This window comes from Dipteris shenzhenensis, chromosome 27, assembly GCF_047967505.1.
Source record: "Dipteris shenzhenensis isolate YYH24624 ecotype China chromosome 27, Dip_SZ_1.0, whole genome shotgun sequence".
Lineage (NCBI taxonomy): Eukaryota > Viridiplantae > Streptophyta > Polypodiopsida > Gleicheniales > Dipteridaceae > Dipteris > Dipteris shenzhenensis.
The window spans coordinates 7,491,510-7,511,998 of NC_141622.1; the positions used below are offsets into that span (position 1 = coordinate 7,491,510).

General features: G+C 38.7%; 1 protein-coding gene across 2 annotated transcripts; it reads left to right on the forward strand.

The window, feature by feature from the left end:
- The first annotated feature begins 12,056 nt into the window (after positions 1–12,056).
- Positions 12,057–15,651, forward strand: LOC147883814 (transcription factor SAC51-like). 2 transcript variants are annotated; one of them, XM_087398343.1, is made up of 4 exons: positions 12,057–12,742; positions 12,863–13,168; positions 13,527–13,763; positions 13,881–15,651. In XM_087398343.1, exon 4 carries the CDS (start codon positions 13,946–13,948, stop codon positions 15,371–15,373), a length of 1,428 nt encoding a protein of 475 aa, XP_087254469.1. In that variant the 5' UTR covers positions 12,057–12,742; positions 12,863–13,168; positions 13,527–13,763; positions 13,881–13,945; the 3' UTR covers positions 15,374–15,651. The 2 variants fall into 2 exon arrangements, with proteins under 2 accessions (XP_087254469.1, XP_087254468.1); XM_087398342.1 differs by having other exon boundaries at positions 12,057–13,168.
- The last annotated feature ends 4,838 nt before the right edge of the window (positions 15,652–20,489 follow it).

Consider the following 20,489-nt stretch of genomic DNA (forward strand, 5'->3'; position numbering starts at 1 on the left):
AATCCCCCCCCTCACCTGCACTTTTCTCCTTTCCCCCCCGCCCCCCAAACAATAATATGTAATCTATAGTGCTCTTGGATTCATTCTTCTCTCCCTCCATTTTGCACCTCATTTTGCACCTCAAGTAATGTTAACGAACCATCCATATCTTGTTAATAGGGGAGCATTCTAATCTCAGTTAAAACAAGTGTGGCATCACCTTTCCCCCCCCCCAAAAAAAGCAACAATATGTAATCTACAATCCTCTTGGATTCATTCTTCTCTCCCTCCATTCTGTACCTCAAGTAATGTTAATGAACCATCCATTTCTAGTTAATAGGGGGCATTCTCATCTCAATTAAAACAAGTGTGGCATCACCATCAATCAATAAATGTCCTGTACAAGCACCCCATTCCCTCCCTCCCTCCCTCCCTCCCTCCCTCTCTCTCTCTCTCTCTCTCTCTCTCTCTCTCTCTCTCTCTCTCTCTCTCTCTCTCTGTGTCTCTGTCTGTCTGTCTGTCTGTCTGTCTCTCTCTCTCTCTCTCTCTCTCTCTCTCCTCATCATTATCATGCATTCAATCTTTGCAATTCAAGCAGCTTAAAGACACAATGATTAGCCTAACACATCCTACATATGCACCATTTGACCTTCGAGGTCATATCCTAGCGGTAATGTAGCACATGCCTATTTAAATAGGTTGAAAGTATGTCTTGAAAGGTCCACCCGACCCAAGGTGTGGGGATTAGATAAGTTTAATCTCTTACTCATGTGCAAAACAAATACGTCGAATGTCAATGGGATTGGACTTGTGAAAGGGCCCCATTATAGGTAAAAGTGTGTTTCTGTACCTTGACTTTTGTCAGCAATCTAATTTTTTAATGAAAACTACTTGCAAAAATGAACTAACTCTTATCATACCTTTTATTTAATGCTCCTCAAATTTTCTTGATAGTTTGAAGCTGCTTCCTTGCTCCTCGATATTGTTTTCCTGGTCCTTTGCTCTTTGGCTTTTGTAAATAGCTCATCAAATTGGTCTTTCATGTCCTATATCTTTTGCTCAGCAAAGCTTTGCTATGAGTCTAGAGAGGTGCTTTAAACCATTTGATACTCCTTCTACTCTTTCTAAAGGAGAGTGGCCTAGTTGGAGAACAGAGACCTTGTGGATTGTTTTGCACAAGGCCCTTCTTGAAAGGGCTCCCTATATGACCTTTAATAAAAGCTAAAGTCTTCCCATGGGATTGATTGTGCAATTCACTTTGGATGTAGCCTTGCAGCATGGTATATCCATTGAAAGACTGCGCAAGGTTCTTGGCATTGAAGTTTGGGTGGCTGAATTCAAATTGGTGGTTGACTCCTTGAAGTTGATGTGAAGGTAGGGTATAACTTCTAATGAATGGTGACAAATGTATTTATAGGTGCCTAGTTATGGGTTTCATATAACAACTATGAACCTAGTCGTCAAGATGTATCATCGAGTTTGGTATGAATCTTGTGATCTTCATTCCTAAACCAATCTCTTGGAGCTTGCTTTTGATCGTAATTGAGTTTGCATGCAAAGTTATACTCTCAATTCCTCATAGTGTAACTTTGCATGTAACTTTTGCACAGGGGGGGGCTAAAAACATGATGTACTAAACTTAGTCTCATGTTTGTTGTAAGGTCCCCACGGACATTTTAATTTTGAAAATTTGGGTGTAAAAACATGATTGCAAATTTTTTGTGCAACAATCCAAAAGTCTTGATTTAAGTATGAGTGTAAAAATTTTTAAGTACAAGTGTAAGGTTTTGTGTAAGTAAACATGTAAATTTTCTATCATAGCCAAAACACAAGTCCTCTAAAAAGCTTTGTAAACCTAGTAGGCATAGATTCATTGAAAGAAAAAGCCTCTTTTTATTCCAATCTACAAAACATGTTTGCTAGGTATAGAATCCATAAAGTCTACACCCTCTCAATTAGTCTTCATACTTACCATTCCCTTTTTAAAATCATATTAATTACGCTTCCTTGTTATGACCTTCATTTCATACTTACCATTCATTTTTTGAAAATCACATTAGTTACCCTTCCCTCTTATGACATTCATTCATGTCATATGGATAAAACCTATAATAAAATCTCTCCTCAATTACATGGGCCTTAGAAATGGGAGGAGGTTTATTGTAGAATGTACCTTAATCATACAAGAATTTGAGCATACAAGAACAATTGAAAAATAGAGAGACCATTGGCAACTAACCACACACCATATTCTATGTTCTTAGGAACCTAGCATGCACATGGTGTTTCAAAACATCATATAATCCTTCTATCAATTACAAAAATTTGAATAATTTAATAATGTGGGCCTTCCTATATAGTGATAATATTTTTTATTCCTTTATAGTGATCAGATTGATAACCATTTGCATTCAAAATCTAATAAATGCATAACTCATTATAGCTTTATAGAGCATTGTACTCATATTATGACACTTTATTGTTGCTTATATTAATACATTCTAGAAATTTTCATGATTAACAACTCTAATTATTGGGTGAGGTAATTTACGAGCCCTAACTAGTAACATCTTCATATCATTTGTTGTATTCCTCATGTAATCATGAATTGGATGGTTATCATTCCATTCTATAAATAAGCTATAAGAGGGAGACACTTGAGTACTAAAACTGGATTTCATAACATGAGTAAGAAACTTCTAAGACAATGAAATAAACTTAGTCAAGATCTAATCAGACAAAGTGGTATCAAAACAATTCTATGCAACCTAATGACTCTTTTTAATAGTAAGGAAATAAGCTTTTGCATGCTTGTTGCATGTCGCTGGCAAAATTTGTGTACTCAAAATAGATTATTAAAAGGAGAGAGAGAGAGAGAGAGAGAGAGAGAGAGAGAGAGAGAGAGAGAGAGAAGGGGCTGAGGGGGGGGAAGACTATGGTGAGTGGCTCTTCCTAGGGATTGTTTAAACTACCATGGCTTTAGACTTGAAGAGAGGTTTTGTACAAGTTTAAATAGTATTGAGTCAAAGTAAGATTTAAGACCAGTGAACATTTGATTCTTATACTTCATTAAAAGGAAACATGACTTGTTGAAGGAAATCATGAGAGAGTTTATTGTAATCAAAACACGTGTGTCACATTTGGAAGCCATTTCTATAGCTACTTGGACCCCACTTGAATGCTACTTTCATCCAACATGCAATCTCTTGTATGATTATATTTAACACAAAAACTAAAATCAAGAAGCTTTTTTTGGTAAAATTTAAGGATATTTTTTGTTGTTTTTCCTTAATATTTATCCAAGTTACACCCTTTTTGAAATGGGGATTTGACAATTATTTTAATCAATATGGATAACAATTCATGACTCAAAGTGTATTTTAAAAACTTATTACAAAGATAAATTCAATTCTCAAGCATGGTAACATTTTATTCTTGATCAATAATAGTTAACTGATGACAATTCTCAATATTGGAGATTGTTCTAGCTATAAGACAATACCTAAAATTGATGTAAAAAAAAAGAAGAAGAACGTTGGCTTAGTTCCAAACATGTGTCAATATTAAACATTAGATATGCATTGCAAGTGACAAAAAATTCAGTGAAAGATTTTAATAGGTCCACATCCATGTGCATGTTCATAGTATCTTTGAGAAGAAGCCCAATAAAAGTTTAAATAAAGCATTCCACTTCATCGTTTTGCACCTAGGATCTTCACATCGATTAAATGCCATTGGTCAAATGCATTAGGAAAACCTTAAAGCACAAGAATAGTAAAGCTACATTGACTTGATCCATTTGTCACAATTGTGGGGAAAATGTGGTGCTGTGAACATTTGATTCATGTCAAAATTGGTTTTTCAATAGCAACTACTTTGAAGTGGTAAGAAACTAAACATTTAAAGATAAAAACAATCACTTTTTAATACAATCCTTGAGAAATTTAAGATAGATTTTAGATGAGTGATGTGCACGTAAGGAAAGAGGGCCATTTTGATTAGGGTTGGGTGCACTTTTTAGTTTCAAGCTCATTTATATAAGTATTAGAAGGGCATACTTTTTCAGGAGCACCCCATATACAAGGGGATGGTAATTGAACTTGGCCTTTCAATGGCTTGGTCCTATGTGGGTGGTCATATCTTATGGTCTAGCTATTTGTGGTGACCTTGATCTTTCTTGAGCTTTCGACCTTGCTTGGGCTTCAAGGTTCCCCATCTATGGGAAGCTCATGTTCTTTTGTGAACTTGGCCCTATGTAGGTAATCCAATTTTCATTAGTACTTTCCTTAGGTAGAATTGTAAACCTCAAATAAGGTATATTATTACCTTGGATTGTTCATATTAGAGGCCTTATTAGCCACAAAAATGTGTAGATGTGTAACTACTGACGTGGTAGTTTGTCATGTGAATTTGTAGGATTCTATCATCCTATAGCATAGAGATATTTGGGGCATTTCAATTTGCGCCCCCTACTTCCTTGGAACTCTACATATAAATCAAGAGACTTTCATATCGACTAGTACGCTATTTTGTAGCTACTCTTGGTAGTAAAGCTCCACCATAGGGTTGATTGTGCTTAGCTATTCATTCAGTAGAATGGATGACTATGGAGAGATCTTCAATCTACATCAGCTTAAGCCCAAATCCAAAGACCACATGGGGATAAAACAGTAGGATCATTTTCTAGGTTGAAACAAGCCTTTAAAGCATGGAATGTCATAAGATGTATCTATATGGCCTAACCTTGACATAATAAAATGAGGAATATATATAGTCCTCTACATTTTGAAGATAGATACAACAATTATTCCTTATGTCAAGGATTTAATCATGAATTCACTATGAGTAAGCCTTTCCTTAACCACAAAGTCCTAACAAAGATTTCATATGCAAAATTTGCATAACTTTATAGTACCCACTGAATGCATTGCAATTCAATTCCCTGAAAGTCCATAAAATTCCATAGATACATACACATAACACACAAAAACATACCTACTTACATACGTATGTGCATACATACATCTCTTTGTGTGTGTGTGTGCGCGCGCATGCAGGCATGTTTGTGTGCATGTGCACATGTGCATATGTGTGTGTGTGTGCGTGCGTGTGTATTTATTTATTTATATTTATATATAGAACCATAATTCAAATATTCATATTTAGCTTGTTAGTATATGCTTCCTCTCTTTGGTCAGATAATCCCTGAGGCATTTACTATGTACAAAGACAATATAGCACGTGCATTCAAGGTGTATTTAAGTAGCCTCTTATGTATTCTATAAATTTTGCAATGATAAAAGTACCCCGTCTATATAGAAAATTTTGTTTTTGAATTAAAAACCCCTTAACTATGTTAATTTATGTAATATAGTAGTAGCACATATTTTCACTTTATATTTCTTGGCAAACTCCCCGGGAGATAACCTCATGGATAGAGCATGCAATAGAGAGTGTAGTAGCACATATGTTAACTTCATTTCACATGTATATTGTGCATCTTTTATGAACTTGCATGTTACTTTTTACATAACTAAAATAGTATAACAATGACCTCTAAATTTTTAAGCATCCTACAAGTACCACATATATGATTCCTTCAATGCCTCAACTTTTCCTTGGAAAAATGAATTGTAAGCTCATAAGAGTCATTGGATCTCTTATGAACTAATTATACCATATTGGAAGGCAATGCTTTTGATGCCTTTCAGCTTCAAAACTATCGTATGTACCTATATGCAACCAAGAACCTCTGTTGTTGAAGACCATTATGCAATCATTTCAAAAAATAGCTTTGAAAATGTTAGATTGGATATCATTGATATGAATATTTGCCAAACATGAGATGCCCAAGGATGTGATGTTTAGTTAGAACATGGTTAGAACACAAACTATGTGACCAAGAACAAAAGGATTTCAATGTAAGGCAAATGCTCTAATTAGATGTTGATGCCCATCTTTTAGATCAAAAGTGTAGGGTACATTAAGAGAAGCATCACCATCCTCGTCTTCCTTCTCTGGACTCACTTTGACTATCAATGTTAAGACTATTTCGTATAGTGACAACCTTCTTGGAATTGTAGTAAGGGACATCTTTTCCATTTGGGTTCCATTGAAGTCATTGTTAAGACAATCTAATTAAAATCATTCGTTAAACCATGTACTTGGCTCTTAAAACCCTTGTATCAAAAGAGAGTTGGAATCTTGCATCAGTTTGACACCATTGAATAAAGCCATGTACTTGGCTCTTAAAACAAAATAGATGGCTTAGCATTGCCAACATTGACCGCATTCCATTAAGACTTCTATATAATAAAAAATCCATCATATGTGCACTTTGCACACTCATGTAAGGGACTCATACATATAGAGCATGCCATGTGCATGCTTGTAACCTTGGAAAATGCCTTTGGACATGGACTCTCTCAATCACAAATAAAGTATTTGGAAAACTATGAAGTGGCGACCCTTTTGGTATATCTGTGTGTTTTGTTCGAACTCTAATGAAACAACCCAAAAAACCTCTATTTACTCATGTCGTTTAAATGTAAATCAAAGTGAATCCTTCAGTCATCAATAGACGCATGCAAAATTATGCCTAATGGGTAATGAAAAGATACAACTAACGTCAAGGCCTATGCAAAATTGCACCTAATGGATAATGGATAATGCAAAATTATGCCTAATGGATAATGGATAATGGAAAGAAGCTACTCAAATCAAGACCCTACATCTAATGCACTTTGAGTGTGTATTGTATAACAAGAGCTATGTCCATGCAAATGTCCCTTGAAAACACATAGTTGTGATCTACTTTGGCAGATCCGAATCCACAACAAAAAAGTCACAACAAGTTAGCTAGGAAATGGTTTGTCTTTTTGGTCCATGGGCTATGGCTTTCCTACATTATTTGTCACGATTTCTCAAAATAAACTTCTAGGGAATTTTTCTTGGAATAAAAATGTCCATGTAGTGCAAATTATTCATTCAGCTTTCTAGATATTGAGCATTCTTTTTTTCACCATGTAAGGTGTGGGTATCCACTATGGGTGAAGCTTTCTAGATATTGAGCATGTTGGAAAGTCATCCTCATGGGGAGGCTTCTATGTATTTAAGGAGTCACGAGGGTGATCTGATTGGTCACCATGAATAGACTTGGTTGGTTGACGATTTTTGATTGGGCCATGCAAGAAAGTATGGCTGGCCAATGTGTGGCAGCTATGTGGCATTGTGACTCTTCCATGGCGACTTGTGTATGAAGGTGGTTCAGAAGCTACTCAAAGCTGGTTGCGGCGGTGGTGGTGGCTGAGGCGATCGTGCAGTGAAGTCTTTAAAGCTTGAAGAGTCGATGTTTTCACTCTTTTTGTCGAGGATATGAAGCCTATAGTATTGTTCTGAGCAGCTGCTCTTAGTTGGTCATCGTCGAGTCGATAAGTGAGTTGGTAGAAAGTCTCTTACATGTGTGTCTACACTATTGTATGCCAACAAACCAAGTACGGGTCAGGTAATTGATCTCTGGTCTATGTCTCGTCATGATAATAGATGATCTTTGGCTCACTTATTGTGTCACTTTTCCTTTAATTCCAAGTCTATTCATGATTTGCAGTTTTGATGGAAAAATTCGATTGCATGCAATATCAACTTACATGAATATTAGGTCTAATACCTAATAGAGCATCCATTTTTTCACAATGTAAGGTGTGAATATCCACCACAGGTGATTGCATGGTGTTCATCTGCCTCTTTTGTTTGAGTAGAATAGCATAGAGATTCTCTAAGATCAAATCATCACTAGTCTACACATATCATTACCTTGAAGGTGCAAACTTTGTTTAAGTATTTCATGGGCTACTAACTATTTTTGGTAAATTACAATGATTAACCATCCCACATTTTATTGAATAGTTGGTAAGGAATCCTTAATCATGTTAATAGCTCCCTTGTGATGTCCAAGCCTACTTCCTTGTGCTTCAAGGAATATGTTAAATAGCACACACATTCAAAAGAATTGGACATTTTATACTTTTTTAAAAGAAAGGAATAAGCAATAGGAAAAAGTTGAAAGTTTGCAAAGGATTAGAATTCAAATCCTATGATATTTAAATTGACCCTTTGAACGTACGTGCTATTTAAGGTTTTTGAACAATGAACCCCTTGAGCATGTGACCAGCCATACCATATTTTTGAAAGTTAATATTGACATAAGAACCAAAAATAAAGAAAGGAGACAAAATATCACAAACTTAACATGCTTTGTTGAGAACCCCCAGTAAAATACAATGAAATCATTTGCCACTTAAAGAATGAAGTTGCATCACATCTAAAGCTTTGTAACTAGGATCGACATGCTTGATATCTATTAATTTTGCAACAATTGCTTATAACATTATCAAGTGCAAGTTCATTAAACATTATTGCCTTATGTGGAAAGTAAAAAGCTAAAGTATCTAGAAATTGGAAAGTCAATTTTTATTTTGACAATGCAAATTAGGATAATATGAACTATAGATTAACCATTAAAGTGTTCTTATTTGTCTTTTGCAAGTAAGAGGGGAGACTAGAAACCATTAGTTCCTCAATATTCATGGTTTCTATCAAACTTTGAAGTATACATAATACATAACTTTGCCAAGGTTGAAGGCTAAAGTTATATTCCTTAGATCCCAACTTTTAATCAAAGGAGAATCAAAGAACCATACCTCATTGAGAACCCCCAAAAAATACAACAAAATAATTTACCACTTAAAGAATGAAATTGCATCACATCCAAAGCTTTGTAACTAGGATTGAGGAGTTTGGTATCTAATTCATATACCCTTTTGAAAAAATCATTTATGACAAAATAGAGTGCAAATTCATTAAACATTTTTGCCTTATTTGGAAAGTAAATCTAGAAGTTTTTTTTAAATTTAAATGCCAAATATATTAAGCAAAAAGAAGGGTGGTCAGCCCTAAATAGAACAATTACAAAATGTGGCTCAAAAGGGGTGATAACCCTAAGCCTACGCTGCACGCAGCATCAATCCATGCAAGCTTTGACTTCAAGGAGGGTCCTATTGACCACCGGGTCTTTTTAATGAGTAGCTAGGTGAGGTCTCCGAGATTAGCTTTGGTTAGGGCAATAATTCTTGACTCTCTCCATCCTGTCGAAGGGTTCTCACGCAGAAGACTATTTGGTTGTGGGTATCCCAATCGCCATGGAGACCACCGCTTGGAGGTAAGGCCAGCAGGCTGCCAGTAAATCTAGAAGTTGGAGAGTCAAGTTGTATAATGATAACATAGCTAGGAAGATATCAATATAGATCAACGTTAAAGTGGCTTCTTATTTGTCTTTTGCAAGTATACCTTACATGAAGGAAGACAAGAAATTCCTTAATATTTATGGTTTTTACCAGACTATATACCTTTTCTAAAATTGGAGGCTATGAGCAGCTCTACAATTATACTCCTTGGATCCCCCATCAACATGGGACAGTGAAAGATATGAGAAGAATACTTGAAGAAGGAAGGAAAAGATCCTACAATGTTCATGTCATACTTAAGATGTTTTACTTCAAGGTCATATTGCATTACATTTTGGATTTAGTCCCAAACTTAGGATCACAAAACTTTAACAAAATATGTGAAGTCATGACTTCCATTGGCATAGTGAACCATGTTTTAGTTGCTTCAATACATTAGCACTATGTATCCTATGTAGCTAATATATGTACATAAAATTTGGTTGTCTTAGACTTGGCAAAATTCATCATAATCTTAAAACAAGCTTTGTTAATTTAATTCTAGATGATATAGTGATGATGAAGATCATCTTGAGGCTTGAGAGTAAGAGCCTTAAGCATGTTCCCCCAAAATCTAACATGATGAAGAGAAGATTTGCTACTCAAATAAAGGAAAGAGAAGAATATCTTGGGGTTTGGGATTGTGCCATTTGCATAGACAAGTCAAGCATGAACAATAGATTGAAAAGTAGAAGATGTGGAAGATACATGTGAGGACGTGGGAAGAATTGTTGATAGTATGCATTTTCAACTTGAACGTGAAGCTTGGATTTAGAGGATTGAGGTTACAATTTTTGATAAGCATGGGGGGGGGGCAAAGCAAGTCACTTTCTCACGTGTTCTTGAAGTGCCCCTTCTAGTGTAAAAAGTAAAGCCTCCTTGCGCAACATGTTTGACTTGCATTGCCCCTAGGTATAAAAACACACATAGCATACCAACAAAGGCCCAGTAAGAGAAAAGTCGGAGAAGTGTGTCTCATTCTCAATTAATGTCAAGTAGTATAGAAATCTTTTCTTCATAACGCTAGGCATTTTAGAGTAATATGATCAATGCCGAAGGTCATGCGAATGTTACACCAAAATGATGGAAGCTTTTTTATTGATTTAGATGATCACTAATTTCCTTTAAATTCTATGTTGTATCCATTTACAGTTCACACAATACATCAAACAAATATTGCCTAAGAATTTGAGTAATGGAAATTTGGCTTGTTATTCTTGATGTTTTGTTCAAAGTGTTCAAAGCTTTTCTATATGAGTTAAATGTAGTATGAAATGCAAAATTACATAGTCCTCCAATCATGATTAATATTTCATAAAGTTGTTTTTCTAGTGTTGTTTCATGTGGTGGGGATCCACTATCACTCACAAGCTCATCATACCTCTCTATCATATTCATTAGCTCACAATTCATGCCGTTGTGGTAGTATCTACACACTCACTTCTTCCTACTAGCATGCATCATGCACGTTTCTTCTTAGCATGTGTATGCATGCCTTTGTAGCGGCATGCCCATGAATCCTGTGCTTCCATCATGGGACGTGGGATGGTTCATGGGTTTGGAAAAGGAGGGGGGATACGGGCCATTGTGTTCCAAGGGCTTCACTATGTAACCCTAAATAGCATGTATAGGCCAATATAAATACCCTTATGTACATTGGTAGTTTACCGTAATGCTTCGCTTCAAGTTTTAAAAAATCAATGTAAAATATGTTATGTAAGTATACTGTTGTAAAAAAGAGTGTAAATTAGATGTGAAAGTAGAAGCATAGGTGTCAAAGCATTGTATGGGTGAAGGGGCCATGCTCATAAATATGACCCATAGGTAAGAAAAGGAGTGGTTGCTTAAGGATTCATGGAATGAAAGGTGGGATGAACTACATAAAGATGTTGAATGATTATGATGTGTGTTCGGCGGGGGCATATTACTTGAAATGTTTTGAAAACCACATACGTGGGAGTGAATTTAACCTAACATAAGACACTTCGTAATGAGGGTAGGGTATGAGTCGTTGCTTAGTGGATGTACATGGCTACAATGTGTAGGTGATGCAAGCACTTCATGGAAGGATGGATGTGTTGGAGGAGGCAAGAGGGGAACAAGTTGAGAGAGTGAGGAATGATTGTGGATGTTGCATGCATCCTCCATTCATTGCCTCCTTTCATCGACAATTCCATTTTAAAACGAGCGAGCCTCTGGGCTTGGGTTCATGTGGCTTGTAGGCAATGGAGGGCAGAAACATATGCAAGCAAGCTTGCGAATCTCGGCAGTTGTGTGGTGTAGCAAAACGGTGGATGGTGGAGGTGGGATATATAAGGGCTTGTTTCCATGTAGGCAAAATTGCAGGCCCGGGTGCCCATTTTGCTTGTGTGGTGGTTCACGGGTGGTGTGCGATTAAGTGCGAGTGCTTGTCTGTGGTTTGAATCCACGACTTTTGGTTGGATCGAATGTTGTATTCAGGGTGCGAGATAACGGGAGAGAGAAGATAGCCAGCGAGCTTCTGCCACGAAATGTACACTGGAACTGCGAGCGTCGTGTGTCATCAACACCAAGCACGACCCTGGTGCGTGCCATGCTTGTGTGGGTGTCCACAGTGCACACCGCCAGCGGAGGGGGGAGCGTGGGAACAGGCCATAAGGGGGGGGGGGGAGGTGGGGGAAGTCAACGAGGAAGGTTGACGAAGGGAGAAAATGGAAAAAGAAAGGGGAAAAAAAGGAGGAGGGAAAATGGTCATCGTCTTGGTTGGGTTGAAAACTGGGGCACTTGAGATTTTTGAAGGCCTGTTTGCCAAAATCTCTCAAGCTCTCAAGCTCGCCCGCCATAGCCAACCTCCTCAAGCTCTCAAGCTCTCAAGCTCGCCCGCCATAGCCAACCTCCTCAAGCTCCCACGCTCAAGCTCGCCCGCCATAGCCATTCCTGCCTTCACTTTTGCTCTCCATCTCCTCCAATTTTCTCACCCTGGCTCCCTCCCTCTCCCTCTCCCTCTCCTTCCTTTGCTTCTTTTCCCATCAGCTTCCCTCCTCCTCCGACGATCTTCCCTGCCTTTGATTCTTCCCCATCCTTCTGCTTTCCTCTCCCTTCCTCTCGATTTGGTTCGCCCCTCCCTTCCCAGCATGCCGTGGACGCTGTCTATCAAGTTCCTGTGTAGGCACCCCTTTCCTCTCTGCGTCCATTGCATAATTTTAAGCTAACTCTGGCTCCTTCTGCACATGACTTAAACCGTGCGCATCCTCGAAGCGATTGATGGATGTTGCCGTTTTACTCCCCCTTTTTAGTAACTAGGGCGTTCCGTGGCTGGCTGGCTTTGATTTGTTTCTTACCCTGCTCTTCCCGCCTTGTAATTCTGTTAGCGAAGATCCTAATCTGGCTTTCTTAGTTGCTCTGCTCTCCCCTCTTTGAATGCTCTGCGCGAAGGTCCGTCTCATCACTCAGTTTGGACTCAGCATTTCAAGCGTCATTCTACCTCTGTTCTCTATCGGGAGGTAGTCTCGTTATGCTCTCGTTGCATCTTTTGGTTCGTAGCTTTTCAAGCATCGTTTCCAACACTCGTTCTGCTCTCCTCGCATCTCTGGGTTCTTAGCTTATTCAAGCATCATTTCCAGCACTCTTGCGCTGTTGTTCTTGCACCTGGCTTGAGGTGTGCAACCTGTTCAAGGCCTCCGAAGCGTACGTTGCAGTCACGCTCTTTTATCTGGTGCTCGACGTTCCTCTTGGAGATCTAAGTCGTTCTTCCTCTCACACTCTGGGACTCCAGAGCAGCTTTCGTCAACAAGAACTTCGAAGTTATGATGTGCCAAGCAGCCAGTCTGACAAGATTCCGCGCGCTCAAACACGAAAGTGGCATTGCTGGACATGCTATAATGATCGTGAGGATTATCGCTTGTTTTCAACCATTGCAGAATTGTCAGGTGAGTTTGTGTTCTGATAATCCTTGGAGGCGTATTGGTAGGAGTTGACTGCTGTCTTTTGTTTGGTGGATCTGTGAATCTTGGGCTCATACGAGAAAACGCTGTAATATACGGAATTAACAGACGCTACAGAGGGTCCCTCCGTATCCGAGTTCCTGATCTGCTAGTTTTAAGCGTCTCTACCTTAATTCCACTCCTCAAGATGAAAATTTCCGGCTTGCTGTCTTTGAGGGTGTGAGATTTGTTGCAATCCAGCAATGCATCGCTATCTTAACCTTTATTTCATATGTAGGAGAGCAGCAATGTCCCAGAGCCTTGCTTCTGTTTGCTGGTGGCTTACGTCGTTTCGTTTTTACAGGCTGAATACTTCCGTCAGCTGCTCAAGCCTGTGACGTAGGCTGGTGGTCGATCTGCTCCACGTATTTGTCATTCCTCTGTATTTTGGAGGTTCTCTTCAAGTGACTATGGGCGACCACTGTAGGTGCTTGGATATTATGGTAGGCCAGGAATATCTGAGGAAAAGTCACTGGTTTTCCGAGAAATGTCGACGGTTATGATCAGTTGCGATTGACGCACGTTTAGTGTTAGCTAGCAGGTATTTCGACGCTTCTTGGATCTGAGATTTTGTAAATTTTTTTCATGTTTACTCTTCGTTGGCTTGCGTAACACGTGCAAGGTTGCTTAATCTTGTAGCTCTGGTCTGATTGTGCAGCCAACTGGTTTGCAATCTTCCACGCGACCTAGTGTATTCAAGTAGTGAAAGAAAAAAAGCGTTCGATGGAAAGCAAGACAATCCCAGTTTTTTCGCCTAGTTCACATAGCCAATTTGCAGGGCACTTCCAAGCTGGTACAGTGTCGGAAAGGGTAGCTGCTGAGACCTGGAATTCTGGTGTGCTTTACAAGTCTATAGTTGCACCAAATGTCACCTATTCTGGCCCAGGCGCTGAAGTGGGAACAACAGAATCACAATCTAGATTTCCAGAGGGAGGCTTCACTACGCCTCTCTGTTTTGGTGCTGGCTTATATTCTCGGGATGCTCTTGAGCAGGGAAGCCTGTATGCTCCACTGTCAGATTCGAGGGTTTGCACTGCGTTGAAGGAAGAGAACTTAATATGCTCTGTTCCAAATAAAGCTGACTGGAAGCCGGATGCAGTATGCCACAATTTGCAGGCCTGGAGTGCCAAGATGAGCAGGCTGGAGGTTCAATTGTCTGAAACCTGCCACAAAAGATTTATCATGTTTGACTACAGCGGTAGTAAGCAAAGGATAATATTCCACCCAGCGATGGTGCATCAGGTTTCAACTCTGCCTTACAGCTCATGTATGGACCGTTTGAAAGATATGAGTGGTCGAGTAGTAGATCACTTGAAGGAAACAAATGTCCATTGCCCTATGGCTGAGTTTGCAGCATGGGAGGCAAGATTGCCTTCTTACAGAAGAGAAGTGCCTGCAGGATCTGGAATGCTTCTGGCTAAAATGTGTGGAGACCGAAAGCCCTTGGCTTTTGTAGGTAATGATCCTGTTAAACCATCCAATGGAGCTTCAGATGCAAAGACTAATAGTCGCAATGAAAGCTTAAATTTCAGTGGTGATACTCACGAGGATACCGAAGACATTGAAGCTTTACTGAGTTCTGATGATGATGATATGAGCAGTACAGGTCACTCTCCAAGCGACATGACTTGCAATAACAGTCCTTGCTTAAGTAATGATGATAGTTACGATAGTTGGGATAATAGCCCATCTAATGCTGTTAAGAAAAGAAAGAGAGAAGTAGTTGATTGCTGTAATGAGGATGAAGATTCCAGCACAGCTACTTCTGCTAATGTACTGCAGAAAGACATAAATTGCCATTGCGCTGTTGTCTCACCTATTGCGGACTTTGAATCAGCTGTTTTGAAGGAAGCAGGAGATTCAGGTTCTTGTGAATTGGGATATGCTCTGTTTGATATGAACATTCCGGATGAGGTGAGCTCCAAGGGCAGTGTAAATAAACACAGGCAACATCAGAAGCCACTATCTGAACGACAGCCAGTCAAGAGATCCAGGAAGGAGAAAATCAAAAGCACGTTTCAATTGCTGCGGGGTATCATACCTGGTGGAGACTGCATGGATACTGCATTTGTTCTTGATGAGGCTATTCATTATGTGAAGTCTTTGCAGGTCAAAGTCCAGAAACTTGAGGCGAAGAAACTTATGGAATGATCCTACTCTTAGCTGGTTGAGTATATTACTCCTAGGTAGTTGCTATATACTTTTCTGATCAAGAATACTTGCATCTGATTCGTGGTCTCCAGGCTATTAGTTTGCAAGCAGTACCCTCAATTAAGCCTAGTGTGATCGTCTTTTTTAGCTACCTGTAAACAGTCACTTTGGCATCTCCAAGAAGTCAGAGTCTGGTTTGTTGGTTTCTGAACAATCTGAATGCCATTTGTAGGAAAAAATGTTTTGGTAAAATTGGTGTGTTCGTAGTACTTGGTTTACTTTCTCATCTCAGCTGTCAAACTGGAGCATGGGTCTTCTTTTCACCAATCTTGCTCTTTTACCAGGACCTTTTCGTGTTAAGTCTCAAGTACCCAAGTCCTGGATGATGTTGGTTCAGGTTTTGGGCACTGCTTAAGAGGTGAGTCAATCTTTATGAACTTAGAGGCTTGGGTCTTTCGGGGTTGGAGGGTTGAGAAATGCCTTACTTTATGAACAGAAAAGGTTTTCTTTTAAGAGAGCAAGAGCAAGAGAGGGTTGGGGGGTCAAGCAATTTATGGCTTGAGGATAAAAAGCAATATCCTTGTTTGATACTCTTCTGGTTATGTTTTTTAATGTAGTTTGGGAGGACCCTGGAAAATAAGTTGTCTTATTCATTTTGCCAAACTATCCACAAGAACCGTCAAGCAATTTATGGCTTGAGGATAAAAAGCAATATCCTTGTTTGATACTCTTCTGGTTATGTTTTTTCATGTAGTTTGGGAGGACCCTGGAAAATAAGTTGTCTTAATTCATCTTGCCAAACTATCCACAAGAACCATTTAACCTCTTTTGCCTTAATCCTTTTTTGCATTGTTGGGCGCACATTTCCATAAACTTGCTAATTTGTGAAAGTCACTCGGACCAAGAGTACTTGCTTTATATGGGCTACAAGCTCCTCTTCCAAAGTGTGGCATACCACATGTATGAGATCTGGGCTTACATTGACACTCTCAAAATGCTTAATTGCTTACCTTCAAACAAGAACCAACGCCTTACAATAAGAACCCATCTTGAGCCAAGTGGCAAGTACGCTTTGGTTCAAACACAAGCCTTGAAGACTTCTGAAAGTCAACTAGAGCATATAGCTCCTCGTATTGGAAGCTAGTCACCTTGTTCTTCATGTAATTAACAATGTTCTTATCTTGCTCAGTGCATATGCCACTTTGTGATTCCCATTATGCTTAACCATTAAGGCATATTCCTTGCCTCCAGCTTTGCATGTACTTATTTGCTTTGATGATTCGGAGTCATAACAGTCCCCACACAAGGGCATATGTTTCCTAATCGACTATAGCATATAGCTCCTCATATTGGAAGCTAGTCACCTTGTTCATGTAATTAACAATGTCTTATCTTGCTTAGTAACTAACAATGTCCTTTCGGGGCCTATATATGCCACTTCGTGATTTGCATTATGCGTAACCATTAAAGGCATATTCCTTGCCTCTAGCTTTGCGTGTACTTATTTGCGTGATGATTCGGAGTCATAACACTTAAGTCCCCACACAAGGGCATATGTTTCCTAATTAACATTTAAGTCCCCACACAAGGGCATATGTTCAACTAGAGCATATAGCTCCTCGTATTGGAAGCTAGTCACCTTGTTCATGTAATTAACAATGTCCTTATCTTGCTTAGTAACCAACAATATCCTTGTGCGCAGTGCGTATATGCCACTTTGTGATTCCCATTATGCTTAACCATCAAGGCATATTCCTTGCCTCTAGCTTTGTGTGTTTCTTTGCTCGATGGTTAATGCTACTTTGTGATTCCCTTTGTGTGTATTTCTTTGCTTGATGGTCTAGTCATAATACACAAGGGCCTATGTTTCCTAATCATATGTGCAATACTTTGCTTGTGCAATACTTTGCATGGCTTCATTTAGAGCCTTGCTAAATATTCAAAAGTTATTCGTTCTTGAAGCACCACACCACCTAACTTGATAGGTTTATCTTTAACACCCCACCACCTATGAAAATCCCAAATGTGCCACAAGGTTTGATCTTTGACCATCTTTGAAGCTTGGCTATCTTTGAAGCTTGATTCACCCTAAAATGTATATACGAGAGAGGCTGAGGCCAATTCATACGAGTGCATACTCTTTGAATAGTTCAGACTTTTTGAATAATTCAACATCTACAATTTTGTGTCTTTGTTCTCCATGCACTTCCTTGTAATGGGGGCCATAAACATGTCAAAGGTGATTGGATTTCTTAATCAAAGGCATCAAGCCCATGAGCCTACCATTTTGACTTTTTTCCCAACCATGTTAAGGCATCTTCGCACTTGTTTAAGGCGCATCGGATATCCAATTTGATGTTACATAAAGTTACGCTTAAACCATGATTGCCACATTTTTCCTAAATGTTACATCTCACATTGGTTTTCAAAGCTTAATACCTCCCCCATTGCTAAGTCCCAAATATATTACACATTTATTGTTTCCTCTTCCTATCTATGCCCTTGTCCTCCTCCCCCATCTAGGTACTTGTACATTTCACAAGGGTACGACTTATCTTTTAAAATTACTTGTGGTTTTACTCCTTCCCCTTCCATGCTCTCGTCACTTTTCCCTCCAAACATGCACTCGAATTTGGATTTAGTGTATAGCCATGAAGGGTGCCTTGATTGATCAAGTGAGTCATTAACTACCTTGCTTGCTCTCTTTAGAAGCTAGTTGATCTAAGACTCTCTATACTCAACTCCCTTTCCTTAAAATAAGATATCATATGGTATGATGCAGAGCTTGTCATGGCTTACAAGAGGACTAGACATAGGTTGCAAGATAGGAAAGTTAAAAAATGCAATCACATTACAAAAAGGATGTTACATGCATGATTACCATAACCATGTGTAAATTTTAATAAGGGTGCAATTTACTTGGAATTCATTGGTAAACCTTGACCATGGGTTAGGACTAGTGTAATCCAGGTATTAGCAAACAAAGCACTAATCATCAACAATCCCTTCCCAATCCTGAGTCGTTTGTGCGACAAGGTTTCGTAGATCATACTTAGCTAATAGGTGAAGGTTTGGTAGATCATACTCAACTACTAGGTGTTGTAGTATGCCATAATGAATATCTATATGTGTGGTAAAGTACCATAAAGAATGTTCTTATGAAGTGTTGTGATGGGGACTAGATATGGGCATATGAGAAAGCTATAGCCATGATGCGATATTATAATGGTTTTGCCCATCCCCTTGAAGATGGATCATACAAACTCTTCTATATGCCCGAGTTATGTCATTGAAACTATAAGAGCCCCAAGAGAGGACCAAGAAGGATGATGCATTTGTATTGGTGTTTTGTCTTGTATCAATGGACAACCTAAATAGAAAACCAAGACAAGAACTCTAGTTAAATATTAGAGAGAAGAACTTTAAGATTTCCATGAATGTGATGCTTATAAAACTCATGACATGCTAGACCCGATTGGCACTAGGATTTAAAAGGAGCTAGCATAACATGGAATGACTTAGCATAATCCTATGCTTATTACCTTGACTTTTATGAATTATTTCTCAATATTTATAGAGCATCATGTACTCCTACACAAAGAGGTTTTGTGGGTGGTTATAGCAACTATCTAACAATGAGTTGATGCTTGCTAATATTGCCAACTGTTTGGAGTTCAGCTAAAATCTCATAGCATATTTTCTAGGATGGGACATCTATGGTAAACGACTAGCAACGTGTGCTATCATAGAAGCTCATAGCATATTTTCTAGGAATGGACGTCTATGGTAATGACTAGCAAGGTGTGCTAGCATGAAAACATTCATGATGATAGAGACTTAGCTTGCTATGTTAGAAGGGATGCTAGCAAGAACCTCGAAAAGTTTAAGCCTATAACAATACTTATAACATCCAAATGATGATGCAACTAGCCAAAGCCATCATAAGTAATGGGAGGGTATGCTAGGTAAAAGCACATAAATCTAAGTAGGTAAAAGCCCATCCCAAAGAGAAAGGAATTTAGAAGCTCCTAAAGTTTGATGCAATAATTATTGCAAAAGCATGTTGATGTTGAGAAATTAGAGCATCCAAATGATGGTGGAGAGCAATTTATGCCTAGAGTCAACTAGAATGGGTGGCTAAAACATGCTTTCTCCCCAAGAAGAAAGGAATGGCTATTGGAATCTCTAATATACACATAATCTAGGGCTATTGAGCCCTTGATGGAGCCATTATTCCCATATGAGAACCATGAAGCTTGAGATAGCTATTAAGTAGTAAGGGATGTGGCTTTCTAAAGAATCTAGGAGACACTCCTAAGGCCTATAGAAAATAATCCTTGCTTAGGCATCAAGATAAACTAACTAACTATTTGCTATATAAAACAAACATTGCCATGTGTTAGGGTGGTTAGACCTAGGATGAGCTATACGCTACATGAGAGCCATAGAGCTCTAAATAACAGTACCAAGCCTAAAGTATTTGGAAGTGTTACATAAGGCACCCAAGAATGGTTATGAGAGGAAGTAGTAGAAATCCACTTGTGTGAACCCAATGAAAGAATAGCTACTTCTAATAATGAATCCCGTGAAATGTGGTGAACCAATGAGAATCTACTTCGTATGAATTCCATGAAATGACCAATCAAGGAAAACTATTTGCATTAATGCATTAAGTGTATAAGAGATGATGAATGCCAAGACAAAGGTCCTATTTATTATGTTGGTGGTAATGACTACCATATTGTGTTGACATGACGACCTACATAGGTAATAAAGGAGGATGCTTACATATTCATCAAGGCAATAAGTCTCTTATTACGATAAATTCCAAAAAGGGATCAATGAAGCTTTTCTAAAGGAACTACCAAAAATAGACATTAATAGTGATTCTACCTAGGAATATGCCTTCTTGGGATGGGACACTTGGACATATAGAAACATGTGTCCTAGTGTTATGGGATTCGATGCCATGCAATCCCTAAGGTTAAGAATTAACTATAAACACATATTTATGTGGCAAGTTCTAAGACCTAGTAGTTACTGTAAATTGCTATAGAATAGGAAGGGAATGCTATGTGCATGTTTATCCTTATCCCTAATAACGGCTAGAATTTCC